The 17420-nt window shown below is 40.9% G+C and overlaps 2 protein-coding genes across 4 annotated transcripts in view; one reads left to right on the forward strand and one right to left on the reverse strand.

Annotated features, from left to right (window-relative positions):
• The window catches only part of LOC116712222 (leukocyte elastase inhibitor-like), a 41093-nt gene that overhangs the window by 10227 nt on the left and 13446 nt on the right, over nucleotides 1-17420 (reverse strand). Inside the window, exons 2-9 of one of the 3 annotated variants that reach the window (XM_032552105.1) lie at nucleotides 7382-7563; nucleotides 7074-7214; nucleotides 6686-6803; nucleotides 6267-6409; nucleotides 5130-5207; nucleotides 4778-4867; nucleotides 4521-4701; nucleotides 888-2661 (exon numbers count right to left, since the gene is read on the reverse strand). In XM_032552105.1, the coding sequence (XP_032407996.1) occupies nucleotides 2450-2661; nucleotides 4521-4701; nucleotides 4778-4867; nucleotides 5130-5207; nucleotides 6267-6409; nucleotides 6686-6803; nucleotides 7074-7214; nucleotides 7382-7563 (1145 nt within the window). In that variant the 3' untranslated portion in view covers nucleotides 888-2449. Of the gene's footprint in view, nucleotides 1-887; nucleotides 2662-4520; nucleotides 4702-4777; nucleotides 4868-5129; nucleotides 5208-6266; nucleotides 6410-6685; nucleotides 6804-7073; nucleotides 7215-7381; nucleotides 7564-7800; nucleotides 7925-17420 lie in introns of those variants that run through there. The other 2 variants (XM_032552107.1, XM_032552104.1) reach the window with 2 other exon arrangements.
• LOC116712224 (leukocyte elastase inhibitor-like) lies at nucleotides 12637-15999 on the forward strand. Its single transcript, XM_032552109.1, has 9 exons — nucleotides 12637-12762; nucleotides 13000-13181; nucleotides 13381-13521; nucleotides 13700-13817; nucleotides 14192-14334; nucleotides 14656-14733; nucleotides 14817-14903; nucleotides 14988-15168; nucleotides 15261-15999. The coding sequence occupies exons 2-9, from the start codon at nucleotides 13005-13007 to the stop codon at nucleotides 15485-15487; spliced, it is 1152 nt and encodes a 383-aa protein (XP_032408000.1). The 5' UTR covers nucleotides 12637-12762; nucleotides 13000-13004; the 3' UTR covers nucleotides 15488-15999.

Raw genomic sequence — 17420 nt, forward strand, 5'->3', positions numbered from 1 at the left:
AAAAATCCTACAGAAAATTTGCGCTAAAACGTTCAAAGAAAATTTAAATAACACAAATTCAAGTATACCTTACTCATTTTTATCTAGTAAATTATACTAAGCACAAAGCTCAAGACTTTTGAATAAATTAGGTACAGTACATTTTGCTTAATCTAAAATCAAAATAAGTAAAGTTGATAGCCTTAAGGTTACTTATTTGTATTTAGATGCTTTGATGATCCTCAATTTCTTTATATAAAAGTACCAGACAATACATTTATGACAAATCACTTTCCAAACACGTTTGAAGTTATTTTTTTTACCCATAAATTAATAAAACTCTGCATATTAAATGAACGACATGCATATTCTTTTATCTCTAACTGACACCATTCCAACTCCACAAACTAAAGATATCAATGCAACATAAAACATACAGCATTAAATTATTAATTTACATATATTTATGCCTTTGGCAAAAATCTGCTATAACAAATAGCAGAATATTGTTGCTTCATAAAACACGTGCAAAAACACAAAAAATATACATATATATATATATAGAAAGAGAGAGAGAAAAAAAAAGGTTTCAATCTACAGTTTAACACGGTTTCTAAAGAAAATAAAAGTGGCGAATACTGAATACAGATACTCTTGAATCGTCAATGTTCTCTTTGCACCTCTTCAGATGATTTTAAGTCTGAGACCTGGAGGCCCAGGTCTGGTGCTGCCAATGCCAGATTATGTTGCAAAGAACAAATGGCAAACATGACATGAAAATAATCATGAACCGCCGGTGTGATCTGTCCCTGTGAAGACGGATTCCATCCACCCAACCACACCTCCGCCTCTTCACAGAAAGCTGGGAACCAAGCAGGAACAAATGAGTAACCACCCGACAAAGGCAGGCTTTCATCACGCGCCAGGGTTTTTAATAAGTTTTCTTTTAACATTTGATTAGAAGCAGCGAAATTAACACATGTTTATGTAAATACATCTAAATGAAACCTTTTGGTCAGCATGAGCTCGCTCAGGTGTTGGTCACTGTTGAAGAAACACTCACACTTCTAATGTGCCATTTTGACCTAGAAAGGTCAAACTTAAAAATAAAAAAAAGAAGAAGAGAAAAAAAATGCAAATTCAGCAGAAAGTTCCAGTTGAGAAGAGTCAGCTACTTTAAGGTGACTAAGATTATTTAGGTGTGAATGTTGGGAGTGGATTACGGAAAGTGACTTTCTGTATTTCACTCCATGATGCAATGAACTGCTCAGACAAGCCCACGCATAGAAACTTGCAAAAGCAACACAAGTAAAAATGGCAACTTTTTTGTTTTGTGTTTTTTGGCTAATGTTATATTTCAAGACAACAACAAATTTCTCCTCACTCCAAATAGCAGTTTTTAAAAACAAACTAAACAAATTTTTTTTTTTTTTTTTTACAAAAACATTACTAAATAACATACAGTATTTCTATGTTCAGTACAGTTTACTGTCTACACCGCCACCTACTGTCCATGTGTGTGACCTTGTAGACTCCACCTACCATATTCGTTTTAATTTCGTATTATGCAAAAATAACAATAGTGCGATGTTACGATGACATCAGAGAATGATGTAATTCTACCGTATTAAAATATATACGTGTCTGTTGATTAAAAAAATAAGCAGAAATGAAGATATTTCTTTTGCACTGGCAATTAATCTTCTAAATCAGATGATCACATATTTATTCACTCTACTTTATAAGAATTGCATCTCACAACATAGTTACTGGGATTCTTACAGCCTTTTATTGCTCATGGATTTTCCACACTTTTGTCTAGACAACAAAAAGTTTGACAACTAAAAAAAAAAATCTTTTAAAAATGTAGAATGTAGTCCATAGAAAATGCTCAAAGATATGGCAACAAGTTCTGGCACTACAAAGAAAATCATTTAAAAAAAAAAAAATAACGCCCTATCATTACGTCACTTTATACCAGAGGGAATACAGACGATGTCACGGTTTCTGTCAGTACACCCAGGGAATGACCATCTCTGATCTTAACTCTTCATGCCAGTCTTAAGAAATTTACAATTTTGGCAGCTTAACACTTGAAAACAATTAAACATGTGCATTCAAATAAGTTCATCTCCACATAACGGTTAACATTTACTCCAGTGCAAACATAGATTGCCAAGATGAATTTCGGCACAAGCTTTGGTAGAGGACTCGGTGACCTTTGTAAAAGTGCAATCTTGTGTACGACAGCAATGTAGTGTGGCTGCGGTTGTGGTCATTTTATGGGGTGTAGAGTGTGCTGGTGAGAATTTTTGGCCATTGGTTATTAGTTTGACTATGAAGAATTTGATTGCTTGCTCAGGAGGCGACTCATCCATGTTGAACCAGGAGGACATCTAGAAGTGGCAGGACTTTAGCCCTCGAAGACTGGAGTTTAGTAGCCCGCCTGCTCCAAAGGTCATAGAGTGTGCTAGGGGGAGCAGAAGCGTCCAGCGAAGAGAATGGTCTTAGTGATTCGATGACGAATGAAGAACAGGAAGGGGTGGTCTGCAGTGAAGAAGGTAACACTATCTGCCACCAAACCACCCGTGGCAGCAGCAGCTTCAGTTCCTTCTTCGTTCACTTCTACAAAAGCCTTGTGGGAGACTTGTGACAAAAAGAGCCCTTTGTTGCTTGACATTCCTGTCACAGACAAGAGAAGAGACGTTCCAGGATTACAGGCCACAGCTGTAGGAATACATCTAACCAAAAGTAGATATCAGTATTCAAAACAAAAGAGCTGCTTTTATCACAGAGTGTGCTTCCATGAAGGAATACTACAGATAAAGGGAACAATTTGGGTGACATGTTCAGATTTGAGGTCCAAATGCTAGGAGCTGAGCCTTTCTTTTTCCAATTGAGGTTCTAAAGGAATATGCTTACAGCCTTTCACGGCTGCTCACCTTCACCGTTTAGTCCACTTCCAGCCGGTGACGCTCATGGGAGGAACGTCAATCTAAAGCAAGCTACGGAAACAGTACATGTGTTCACGTACCTGACGGACCTGTTAGCTACAACTTCCACTACCAACGATGCATGACGGGTGTATGACAGAAAGCACTCAGTAGCTGTGTTTCCATTAACCATCAAATTGTGCAAATTGAAATTAGGAGAATAAATGGAAACATGCCAGCTTAGTAAAAACGAAAGTTTTTGATAAAGTGTTTTTGCGATACCATTAGGTTATTTTATTGTTGTCGTTGTATTAAAATAGATGTGTTGTGCAGAACTGCATAAAAAAAGGAAACGCCTTTTTTACCTCACACGAGTCACATGAATAACCGTCGTATGTTACTACTGCCGAAAACCACAAAGAAGACAACAGGAAAAAGTAGGAGGATAATGTTTGTTTTTTTGTTTTTTGTTTTTTTTACGTTGTGCTGCTGGCTCCACCAGAGCTCTCACAGCAGCTCATAAAAGTTGTGTCATTGGAAAGTGTTGAATCAATAGCTCTTCTGTAAAATCACTGACTACAATTTATCCAAAACGGCGCATATAGCCCCTCCCAAGTGTAAGTGTTTTGTCACTCCATCCCTTTAATAAGACGCCGATGGCTGATAGATGATGAGCGCCAGCGCCATGGCTGAATTATGAACATATCCCATGCAACTGTTTGTTGCTGCCATTATTTTTAATGACTTATCACATGGACTAGCTAATTCATGCATGATTTTAATATAATTTCTTATTTAGTGGAAGCGCCGCAGTCATGAAATTCTGCTTCTTTTTATTTTTTTTTTACATTAGCAAAGATTTGAGCGCATTTGTAATGTTAACGCAGATAGCGTTAGCACCATCCGAGAAGAAGACACCTAAATGAAAGAAGTCCAACTTAATCGAAGCTGTACCGGCGCTGTGAGGCCTGATGCTCAGGTGAGAGCCGCGGTACCGTGTCTTTATATCAAAGTGATGGGGACTGGCCTATTGAGAGCAGAGGAACACAGTGAGGCTCCGTATTTTTCTGTCTGTTCAATTTAAACTCTAGTACACAGGTATTAAACTCCAGTCCTGGAGGGCCGCTTTCCTGCAACTTTTAGATGTGCCTCTGCTGCACCACACCTGAATAGAATAATTAGGTCGTTAGCAAGACTCTGGAGAACTGATCTAAACAAGGTGGAGGCAATAAAGACATTTTATTCCAGGGTTTTGTACCTGTGGCACATCTAAAAACTGCAGGACAGCGGCCCTTGAGGACTGGAGATTGACACCCCTGCTCTAGTAGAATGGCTTACTAACCTCAAAATCAGAAGTTGCATTGATGGGATTAGGGTGTGGGGTTTTGCCCCTCATCAGCAAGGACAATTTAAAAAAAAAAAAGTAACCAAAAAAGTTTTATGTAGCTTAAATTTCAGGCTGATATTTTCCGTCACCAACAAGTCCATTTTGAAAGCAATAGTCTTGATCATGATTTGACAGCGTAAGGGCCTAGGTCTGGGCCCCACTCCCCCTATAGTCAATTTAACTACATCTGAAACGTCTCAGTCTCCTTCCACATGTCTCACCAGAGAAGTCGCACTTCATCTCGTCAAAGGCGTCCACCATGCCCATGCTGCTCAGGACTCTGTTCAAGTCATACTTCTCCTCCAGCTTGAATCGAGGCAGCTTCACGATAATCTCACCGCTTTCCATCTCACGTGGATGAGTCCACTCCATGAATGTCTCGTATGTCAGGAGATCCTCCAGCTGATCAGGTGATAAATCGATCATTACATGTGTCATAGTGAGGTTTAATCAGTCTGTGAGGAACAGAGAGCCCTACCTTCTTCAGACCCGTTCCGTTATCTTCTATCTGTCTTGGTAAAAAGATGAGCATGCTCAGCGCTTTCCCTTCATAGGGAATCTCCAGAATCTGCCCACAAAAAGGTGCAAGGCATTACAGAGAAGTACAGGCTCTCAAATATGCTTGATTCATAGTAACTCGCCACATAAAGTTTGGTTATTTTCCTACTGAGCAAGTTCAGTCAGGCGATTTAAGTTCTACTGCTGCTTTACATGTTACCCACTTCCCAACTGGAGCAGATGATGAAAGATGCTAAATTCTCTGCCTCGCTTCACATATCTCTGATTACATCATTTCAGCTTCCACCTGGGAGCTCCAAGGTCAGTAATACCTCACAGCTGGCTTCATCAATGGAGGCATAGTTGAAGTGGCTTTTAAGTTCCATCATCTGCACGGGTTTTGTGTCTTTCTGTGGACAAACACAGGAACAGCTCATTGACCTAAAAAAAAAGGACAATTCCTTTCAGGATGAGTTAAGTTAGATCAATAATTGGGCAAAAATCCAATGTTTTTTTCAATTGTGTTGGAGAAGTTTGAGCACTTTATGATTCTGGTTGCTCATTTGTTTGGGGGATGACAATACTACAGGGACCACAACGATAGGACTATGGAGATCAGGGCACTTCCTTGAAGGTGATTAATGTCTAGTGGTTAAATTTTGTGCTGGTCTCCGACGCAAAACAAGCTTAAGGGGCCATTTAGCAGATGAATGCAAGCAGCTGGACATGGAAACTCCTCATTAAATAACTGACTTTTGGGATATGGAACATCACCTTACTAGCAGGAAATGCTCTTGAGTTGAAGTGTGAGGTTGTGCTATACCAGATTAATAAAGTTGGAGTCACTTTGACTCACAGGTTGGGCTCTGAAACCTAATGCCTGAAGAGGGGCTGGACTTCCTCCCGAGACAGTTTCCCAGGGAGACAGGTATACCTGTAAATATTATATATTGAGAGGATACTTAGCCACCACTTTGGTGGTAGAGGTGGCAGGGGTATGGGATCTCCATAATCATCTCCACGTCAGAGCTAAAGTGTACTTGGCACAAGGCCAGCTGACGGTGTTTTACCAATTGCTTCAATCATATCACCAGACCTTTGGAGTTCTGTCTTGAGTACTTGGTAAAGAATAGGGTGGAGGCGTCAAATGATCACAACCTTGTAGTTAGATCATTTCGGGGGATGAGGTTGATGGACAGAAGCTCTAAGACTGAAGCTTCTGGTACTTATCACCCTATGGATTTCCTTCTTACCACCTCAAGTTTGTACATTTCACTGGACAGACCAAGAAAACCCTGGAAGAACTGTATAGAGATTCTTTGTAGCCTGGGAACACGATGGAGTAATCCCTCCACATTAACATAGTCGTTTCACGTCACAGTTACTATAAAAGCAAGATTATTATTTTGCACAGCAATGATAAAGACCTACATATTGAGAAAATAATCTGTATTGGTGATCATTGTTACCTTGTTGAGTCTAAACTGAACCTCACGGGTATTTGATCTCTGGAAGGCCGCATTCCAGTTTCCTTTGAAGTAAATGGCATTAACCAGCACCATCTTGGTCATGTCGTTCACCATGCCCTTAACCACCATATCCTTGATTTTACCTGACGACAACATGAGCAGAACATGGATCAGATGAGAATCAGCACTGCAAACACAGCCTAATTAACAAAATCACAATTACACACTGTTCCACTAGATGGAGCTAATGACCTTCAGAGTTCTTAATCATCGTTGTATTTTTATCTGTGGTTTTTATGAATACCGTACAGCACTTTTGGCTCAGTTAAAACCTGTTTGAAAGTGCTTTATAAATAAATTGACATTGGGTTAGAGGGGGTCATCAACTGATGGTGTGTGTGTCAGTGTGTGTGATCCACCTTGTGTCTTCTCCTCCACCCAGTTGTTGATCCTGACCCTGGCTTCCTCACATTTGGTTTTGAAGTCCACAGCCTCCAACTCTGAGTCGTAGTGAGTTTTTGTTTGGGTTAAAAACCCCTAGAAGAACAAACAGAAGATCCATGAACTGCCTAGAATCACTACTGTACTTACTGACTATGTAGGATGAATAATTTTACTCATTTCCTACTGTTACAGAATCTGTCCAAAAAATTGTATGTGGTATGTTTCATACATGAAACAATTTAAACTGACACGTGTACCCTGACAGATTCGCTAGTTGTGGTGAGAAAACCTGTTAGAAGTGTACCCAATAAAGCATATAGTGAATATATTTGGTAATGAAAATGTGTATTATTACTCTCTCACCTGCAGAAAGCTGTAGGACTTCTCTCCAAACAGTCTGTTGGCAACACTGAGAACAAACTTAGCGTCCGGCTTGTTGAGTTCACTCCGTGTTTTGGCAAACAGAGTGTGGACATCATCCTGACAGTTCTGGGTTTTTAAGCACTGTGGAGACAGAAGACGGGGGTGGTTACAAGACGACATGTTGAAAAGAAAATTAAGGTCATTGTAACATTGTCATAAGCTTTTGGGTTAGCTACTAGCTAGCAAACGACTGAAAAATAGAGCTCTGTACAAAATAACATAGACCAGATATCAAAGTACGAGATCACCTCTGATATCTGAGTGGCTGTGTCTCCTCTGGCTCCCAGCATCACCATAGCCAGAGCTGAAGAGATGCTGAAAGGAGAGAAGAAGATGTTTGCAGTCTTCTTGTCCTCACTCAGCTTTCTGAGCAGAGCCAGAGAGAAGGTGGTGTTGGGCTTGGAGAGAGGAATGGAGGAGGCCATTGTTTCTGAAGTAAACCAAGGATAGAGCAGTCATTTTCAAGCTGCATGACTTTGTTCAGACTAGTTTTCATTCCTCCCGCTATGGTGAGTCTCTACTGACATATTAGTCATCCACACTTTCTAATACAGTCAGTGTAAAATGAAACTTATCCGAGTGTGACCAGATCCCATTCACGTAATAAATGTTTAGCCATTAAACAGCACAATTTTTATATTCCCAAGAGAAGGAAAACTTTACTTACCGAAAGATCCGTGGTTGTCTTGACGCGATCAGGACTGTTTCTGCAGCAGAGAGAGAACGACTCCTTGCAGTGTCGTATTCAGGTGAGCACATTCAAGTCACCACGTGCCCTTGAAGGGAATGTGTTTTTATTTTTGCGAGTGTTGTGATTGGTTCCTTCGGGTGAGATAAGTAGAGGAAACTGGTTCGTGGAACTGCCAAGCCTAAACTCCTTCAACTTCGAATTTGTGTTTTATCAGGTCCAATTTCATTTTTCAGGACAATCTTGTTTAAAAGCAGAGAATCAGATATCTGCATAGTTCTGCCCTGCGGCAATAGGGATTTTTGGGTGTGTCTAGGTAACCAGATGGGTAACTACGACCAATGACCTTTTAAAACTTTAGGTCATATTTATATTGTAGATTGACCCACTTATGAGTTCATCATTTAGAACAGCTTGGCTAAGATTGTGTCAAGAGAAGAATTGGTTCAAGTTTGTAGCAGCTCCCCAGCACTTGAATGAATCAGCCAGTCTCCACGGGTGAATTTAGTGTTTTATTCTTCTTTGATTCAAATCCACCATGATCATCACAGTCACCTCAGTCACCATGAAAACTAAAACATATACAAATATTAAAATACAAACATAAACTTACAATACAAACAAAACGTACCTCACTGCTTTCACTGGGGAACACTAAGTGTTGATTTCTTTGTGTTTTGACAGTTCAAATCATTCATTGGCACAATGATTGAACCAGCCTTTAGAGGGCCTACCCTGATTAGCTACGGCAGCCCGTGAGGTACATACAAACCCCCCCAAAACATTACAAAGTGCAAATACAATTAAGCAAAACAAAATATAAACCACCAACAATGCTAATCAAAACAGACAAACATCCATAAACAATCTGAGACATTCTTAATTTAGAAAATTCACTGAATAATTTTCTTTAAATAGTCTACAAATTGAAATCATTTAGGCAATTTATTTTAAATAGCTCACTATCCATTACAAAGTTTATAAATTAAGTTAATGTAGAACCACCTAGTTTAACTTGTCACCTAGTTTCTGGCAGAACTTCCCATGAACAAGAGATATTTCTCTTTCTTATCCGTCCTGAGACAAAGTGGAAGCACAACCTCTTCGCGCAAAGAACCGGAAAATGCTGAAATACCCGCCGGAAAACTCATTACAACACAACAACGAGCCGCATAACATGCAAACCAGCAGCAGAGAAATCCCAACCTAGAGAGCTGCTGAGAAAGGCCCTGAAGTAAAGCAGAATGTTATGTCTTAAAAGAAATGCTCACAGCCCCTTTAAAAAAGGGTAAATAAAAAAAGAAAAAAGAAACCATTAAAAGATGTAACTGCGCTAAGCTGTATATCTGGGCTAATTTAATATTTTTTGTGCCTTAAGCTTTTAGAAACTTCACTTTTTGGTAGAATCAGAGCTTCTGGAAGTTTCTAACTCTGGCAGCTTGCGTTGATTCAGTCATCTTGCTATAAAACTTCATAAGGCCGCTTGACCCTCACAGCACCGATTCAGTGTAATCGGTCAATCTGGTTGGCAATCTAGTTCGGAGATCAACTCTGACCTAATAAATTCTGGGAAAAAAAATAATTTGACAGCACCGCAGCCGATGCAACCTTTTGTGGTGCAGTCTTCGTTGTTGTTAGGTCTAAATTACCTCAACACAGACACAAAGAAGAGACAAGAGTCAGAATTTAGTTTTACCTGCAGGGAGAACTCAGTTGAAACCCAGTTACAGATTTCGGCCGATGCTCTGAAGCTTCAACTGAGTCTTGCCCTGCTTTTATTAGAATTAGGAACTCCCTAGTTACATGACGGGGTGCAGCCCTGAAGGGAGGGGGAGCAGAAAACAGCTGCACACTCACATGAACACAACTCATTCATACAATCTTCAAAAGCATATTTCATAAGATAAGACTATAGGTTTGCAGTTCAATCAACGCCGGAATGTGTCGTTCATGGTATCCTCCTTTCTCACTCCTCAGCAGGCCGCTTCCAGAGTTTCTGCAAACACTTCAAAACACTCAAATCACTTCATTAAAATGTAAGTGCAAAGGTAAATAAAATGGATGGTATTATAAAATAATGGTAAAGCAAATAAATGATAATTAACTATAAAATCCTTCCAACAGTTGTAAAGGAGACAGAGCGCGCTAAGGGGAGCAGAAGCGTCCAGCGAAGAGAATACTCTTGGTGGGGTTATGGCGGATGAAGAATAGGAAGGGGTGGTCTGCAGTGAAGCTAATCGGAATGTTAATTCGAGGAAGGAAGGAACGGCCACAACGGAAACGCATCTGAGTGGAAGCAGCAGCTTCAGTTCCCTTCTCGTTCAACTCCACAAAAGCCTTGTGGGAGACGCTGGACAGATAGAGCTCCTTGTCTCCAGTCATACCTGTCACAAAGGACACGGAAACATACTTTAAAATCATCCCAGTGCTGCATATTACATGTCAAAACTTCAACCAGATAGCAACCACTGACAGTCTTAGTGGTTATAGTCAGCAACACCAAAGGCTGAACTCAAACCATTCATCCATCGTCTGCACCCGATCATCCTTTAGGGCTGAGTTCTGTTTCCAGGGGTCATAGGGCAAGAGGTGGGCTACTCCCTGGCTATGTCATAAGTCCATCACAGAAAACTGAGCTCAGCTTTCTAAATAAAGTGATTCATCATAAATAATTCCTGATTACATTTTTGGGGCAATTAACAGCAAGTCGCTATGTTCAACCTTTTTCATCATCATTTAAAAACTTGGGGGAAAAAAAATTGCTTTTGTATTTATTCAATGTTATCTTTGTCTTCAAATTTGTCTGAATATCTGTAACACTATGTATTTGTAAGAGTGGAAATGTTTTCTGATTAGAAATCAGAAAACCAAACAGCAAAAACTAAGATGTGAATTTGTAAACTCTTCTTGGTCTATGGTCAATGAAACATTGGTGGGCTTTACTATGTTGCAGACAGATTTCTGGCCACGTGTCTCACCAAAGAAGTCACTCTTCTCTATATCAAAAGCGTCCACCATGCCCATGCTGCTCAGCACTTTGTTCAGGTCATACGTCTCCTCCAGCTTGAATTGAGGCAGCTTCACTTCAACCAGAGTGTCTTTCATGTTGCCAGGATGGGTCCACTTCAGGAATTTCTCATAGGTCAGGTGCTTCTCCAACTGGCAAGATACAAGATGCGCATTAATAACGACATTAAAATGTATAGTAATAATAACCATACCAATGTTTATTTCTGTCTCACTTTTTTTAGCCCTGTTGTGCTGTCTCTTATTCCTTTCGGTAAAAAGATGAGCATGCTCAGCTTGTATCTGTCATGAAGTGCGGGTGGTGTTGGTGGTGAGGCAGAGGCAGCGGACCCAGGTTAGATGAATTATGATGATTTAATAATAAACAAGTCCAGTAACACGGCAGCTCGCACAGAGACACACCGACGACGAACAGACTAGACATTGACGAGGACCCGACGAGGAACAAAGAACACAGGTGGAGTTAAATACACGGGAGGGTAATCACAGAGACGAGACACACCTGGGAACAATCAAGGGGAGGACAGGACAACGAAGAGACTTACGGACACAGAAACTCTAAATAAACACAGAAAAACACAGATCCTGACAGTATCCTTCGTAATGCATCTCCAGGATCTGTCCAGCAGAAACATTTCACAGTGACACGGAGGTCATTGTAAATGCTGGGATCACTCTGCCCGTCTCTCAAAGTTTGATGATTGCAGTAATTAATATACCAAGCAGATTTGTGGTTGATTACCTGGCATCGGACTTCTGAAATGTAAGCATGGAGGAAATAGTTTTTTTGGAACATCATCTGGACCGGCTTAGTGACAATCTAAAGACAAGAAACGAAAGAATTGCAGTGAAAATATTTGACGATGCAATAAATCATATTCCAGCTGACTACATTGCTTTCACACAACTTATTATAACTTGGTAACTGTGTCATGGGTTGTGGCCAATTTGCTGTTTTTAAAGTTCCGACCTGCTGATGGGGTTATTTGAATTTCCATTTTCGGTGACACTGTATTTGACAGGGTGTGCATAAAACTGACATGACACTGTCATAAACATGACTTCATGAATAGTTACGACTGTTGTTAAAAAGCGTCATTCGGTAAATAATGACACTTTTAATGCAAAGTTGACATTATTCAAAATGTCTTTGTTATGACAACTTGACATTTACCAAGAATCATCATCTGTCATAAATATGTCAAAATAGTTGTCCATTTTCACATTTTAAATTGTTATGTATCTTTGTATATTATTACATTACTATGTCATTTGTTATACATTTCTTCATTTAATTGATCCTGAAGTTTTACAGCAAGATGCTTACAAAGGACTTATGAACTTTGCATTTGAAACATTATTTAACGCTGTTGCAATATGCCATCTCCACCAGTGAGAGGCAGCAGTGGACGGACATTCAAGTGCTGGGGAGCTGCTACAAACTTGAACCAATTCTTCTCTTGACACAATCTTAGCCAAGCTGTTCTAAATGATGAACTCATAAGTGGGTCAATCTACAATATAAATATGACCTAAGGTTTTAAAAGGTCATTGGTCGTAGTTACCCATCTGGTTACCTAGACACACCCAAAAATCCCTATTGCCGCAGGGCAGAGTTATGCAGATATCTGATTCTCTGCTTTTAAACAAGATTGTCCTGAAAAATGAAATTGGACCTGATAAAACACAAATTCGAAGTTGAAGGAGTTTAGGCTTGGCAGTTCCACGAACCAGTTTCCTCTACTTATCTCACCTGAAAGGACCAATCACAACACTCACAAAAATAAAAACACATTCCCTTCAAGGGCACGTGGTGACTTGAATGTGCTCACCTGAATACGACACTGCAAGGAGTCGTTCTCTCTCTGCTGCAGAAACAGTCCTGATCGCGTCAAGACAACCACGGATCTTTCGGTAAGTAAAGTTTTCCTTCTCTTGGGAATATAAAAATTGTGCTGTTTAATGGCTAAACATTTATTACGTGAATGGGATCTGGTCACACTCGGATAAGTTTAATTTAACACTGACTGTATTAGAAAGTGTGGATGACTAATATGTCAGTAGAGACTCACCATAGCGGGAGGAATGAAAACTAGTCTGAACAAAGTCATGCAGCTTGAAAATGACTGCTCTATCCTTGGTTTACTTCAGAAACAATGGCCTCCTCCATTCCTCTCTCCAAGCCCAACACCACCTTCTCTCTGGCTCTGCTCAGAAAGCTGAGTGAGGACAAGAAGACTGCAAACATCTTCTTCTCTCCTTTCAGCATCTCTTCAGCTCTGGCTATGGTGATGCTGGGAGCCAGAGGAGACACAGCCACTCAGATATCAGAGGTGATCTCGTACTTTGATATCTGGTCTATGTTATCTTGTACAGAGCTCTATTCTTCAGTCGTTTGCTAGCTAGTAGCTAACCCAAAAGCTTATGACAATATTACAATGACCTTAATTTATTTTATTTTTTTTTAAATATATATTTCAGTTTGGTCTGCTTCTTGTTCAGTAAATCTAACTGGTTTCCTTTCATCTGCAGACCCTGAAAACCCTGGATGTCAAGGATGACCTCCACTCCAGCTTCGGCCAGCTGCTGAGCCAGCTCAACAAGTCGGACGCTCCGTATGCCCTGAATGTCGCCAACAGGCTCTACGGCGAGCAGTCCTACCAGTTTGTTCAGGTGTGACTTGGGATGGGGGAAGTGGGGGGGCGGGTTTCCTTTCAGCACTAAGAGTGGATGTTCCTGTGTGGGTGTGGCTTTCTGTACACGTTAAGACCGTGTACAGTGCATGAGGGCAGAAAAGTGGAACGCCGGATAAGCCGACACATGGATCTACATTCGCTTGCTTTTGTCTCAGGATTACCTTGAGAGCACCAAGAAGCACTACAAGGCAGAACTGGAGACCGTGGACTTCACCTCAAAGGCCGAGGCAGCCAGGGTCAAGATCAACGGCTGGGTGGAGACACAGACACAAGGTGGATCACGCACACACACACACACACACACCCCCACACACCCCAATACTTGCACACCCCCACACGCACACACACACACACACACACACACCCCTCAATGTGTCACTAAGCCTTTGAAATTAAAACGATTAATTCATTATTTTTATATGAAAAAATGTAATTAAAAAGACAAATTAATAAGCAGCAAGTAATGGATCTGTTCTTTTAAAATGAAAAAGTTGCTGCTTTTTTTTTTCTTTTTTCAATTCCCCTCCACTTCTGCAATATTTAGCCATCATAATCGGATTACTTTTTTCTTTCGTAAATATATATATATATAATTGTTTAATTAATGTGCTTTTTTTTACCTGTTTATTTGCATTGTTTCTCACCAGGTAAAATTAAGGATATCCTGGCCCAGGATGCAGTGAACTCGATGACCCGGCTGGTGCTGGTCAACGCAATCTACTTCAAAGGCCACTGGGACAAGCAGTTTAAGGTGGACGCCACCCGCGACGCTCAGTTCACAGTCAACAAGGTAACAGTGCCGTCCAGCAACCTGACCTCTGTCTGTGTGGAGAAGAAAACCTCATCAGCTAAAACGTTGACTGAATGTTTGTTTCCTTTGGCAAACAAAAAGCATATTAGAAGCTGAACGCTGCTTCTCCATGTTTGGTGTTTTTGTTTGGAACAACAGCAGATTTTTAATGTATTTTTCTGGCAACTCTTTCAGGGATTAATAAACTTGTTGACCTATGTAGACTTTGTGTGATCCCTATATCTTCTGTAAGCATAAGTAACATCATTTTACTGATCTCTGCATGTACACAATTTTGTTTTTGTTTGTTTTTGTCTTTAGAATGAGAAAAAGGCAGTGAAAATGATGCACATGAAATCAAAGTTTCCCCTGACCTACATCTCAGAAGTCGCCTGCCAGGTAACTGCAGAGATTCACAGCTCCGGTGGGAGAATCTACAACCATCACCCAGACCACGTTGTTAAAAATTCCCTGTTTTACAGATCCTGGAGATGCCGTACAAAGGGAAGGAGCTGAGCATGCTCATCATTTTACCCAACAGCGTGGAGGGTACGACCGGTCTGGAGAAGGTAGGTACTTAATCCTGCAAAGCCTCCACAACGACGTGCAAGAAGAGCTGGAGGAATTGACTTTATTTGTTGTCCAACCTCAAGCTTGAGCAGGCGCTGACGTACGAGAAGTTCATGGATTGGACCAATCCAGACATGATGGATATGATCGAGGTGCAGGTGGGCCTGCCTCGGTTCAAGCTGGAGGAGAAATACGACATGAAGGCCGTCCTGACGAGCATGGGCATGGTGGACGCCTTCGACCAATCAAGGAGCGACTTTTCCGGTAGGATTCGTCTCCAGGTTGTTTTCTTCCGACTCGCTCTCTGTACCTTTCTGGTACCAGCTAAACGTTTCGGTCCCTCTCTGCTCCGACAGGCATGTCCCCGGCCAACGACCTGTTTGTGTCGGAGGTTTACCACAAGGCCTTCGTGGAAGTCAACGAGGAGGGAACCGAGGCCGCCGCTGCCACCGCCGCCGTCATGACGCTGCTCTGCGCCATGATCCCCGCCACCTTCATCGCGGACCACCCCTTCCTCTTCTTCATCCGACACAACCCGTCCAAGAGCGTCCTCTTCGCTGGCCGCTACTGCTCGCCTGTGTGAGCTCATTTAGTGTGGCGTGTCCGAACAGGAGGGAGGTTATTACAACATGGAGCTGAGTGAGGGAGAGGAGTTGGTGTAGAGTTCTCTCTTCCTAATCCCACCTCAGGTTTCCATCCGGTAGATTTAACACCACTGTGTACAAGTTGGGCTTTACCTCTTCTCTATGTGCCTTGCTAAAGTTTCTTCCACTGTTAAACCTGACATCCTTTGCGGGTGTATTTGTTCATGTATGTAAAACATTACAGCTCTGTTTGCTGCAGCTGGTTTAACTTATAACGTGTCCTTTTAAAAACATGGCCTTTTAAAAATGTAGCCTGTTTCAAACTGGCAGCATAATTGCAACATTCTTAGCACTTTATCTTCGCAAGCATTGGAATAAGTAATCGTTTCACACTGGACGCAGAACCAAAGGGAGAGGAGAGACTACATGAAGCTTTACTGGTATCAGATCTGTAGATCATCGTAATGCACCCCTGAACTCTCACATCAGGAATAAAAGTGAAACTTTCGAACCTGCTGTCTTGTGTGGTTAATTTTCATCCGGAACTTCTGGGATTTGGGTTAGATTTGATAAATGTGTTTTTGTTCTGTTGAATCAAGCGTTGTGTTATAGGACTTTGTTGTTTTGTCACACTTGAGTTTATTAGTTGGTTGGAGCTCCTTGGACATTAAAGGTAAATGGTCTGTACTTGAATAGCGCTTTTTCCAAGTCCAGTGGGCTCTAAAAGGCTTCACACTACATCTACATTATTTGTTCATGTTAATAACAATATGAATATTATTTATTTGGTTAAACTCATTTCAATGTACAGACTCAACTTTCATTGTAAACTATTTATCTGTGTTAAGCAACTATGGGAGTGTTAGTTTAGTTCAATGGTTCCCAAAGATTTTCTGGGCCCCCTTATGGGTTACAAGAAAATCCCGTGCCCCCTTCCCTCCCCCTGCAATGGCATTGATTGTATTTACCAGTTACAGCAACCTATCAGTCAGGGATGACTCCTGAGAGTTGTTGTAACCTTTGGAATAAGCCGTTATCGAACTCCCGTCCTTGATCATGATGTAGTTTCTCTGGGTACCCAAAACCAGAACTAAAATCTTGAAATGTCTTCAGCTGCTGTCTGTCTGGCAGTGATGGGTAAATGAGGCGTCATGAAGCATTTCGACCCATAGCAAAACTGTATTGATACTGTGTCACTGAATACTGACACCTGCTGGACATTAAAAATCACTACAGGCAACGTAGTTGACAGACTGATTTGATGACCTAGTCTGTACAATAAGCTTTAAGTCATTGTATTTTATTGTATATTATATATTGTGTTATGTCATATCTTCACTTAAATTCAAAATATATTTGATATTCTTAGATACAGTCAAATAATGTGAACATGTAGAGGAGTGAATTCCTCACACTTCCCATCTGGACCCCCAGAAAAACCGTCATCATGTAATTCAAGGCTTTTCCCCCCCGGTCTTTATGAAATATTATCATCACGAAGAGCTAACGCAAATGAAACTGATCTGTTCTTCTATTTCTGTCCAATTTTTTGTCATTTGAAATAACGCTACACCACTGCTAATGCAATCAGCAGTTCAGGTTTCATTCATTATTTCGTAGGAGGATGAAGGAAGCTTCTGGACACGCCCACTTTTCACACAGAGCAAATAGTTTACCATATTTATCGAGGCAACCAGAGTCTGAACCCAGTTTTAGGGAGAACTGAACAAGTAAGAGCAGCAGGATGAAGCCGCTTTGGAACAGACTCTCCAGAAGAAGTCAGAGAGAAACTCCAACAGAAATGTGGACGGTGGGAAAAAAGAGGCAATGGGAGCCAATTATTTTTTTCACAAAAGCTTTAACTGTGATTATTCCTCTCATCAACACTAAATCCTGCATATCTGGAGACATTTGCTTTTTATTTGACAAAGT

This window comes from Xiphophorus hellerii, chromosome 21 (assembly GCF_003331165.1).
Source record: "Xiphophorus hellerii strain 12219 chromosome 21, Xiphophorus_hellerii-4.1, whole genome shotgun sequence".
In the NCBI taxonomy this organism is placed as follows: domain Eukaryota; kingdom Metazoa; phylum Chordata; class Actinopteri; order Cyprinodontiformes; family Poeciliidae; genus Xiphophorus; species Xiphophorus hellerii.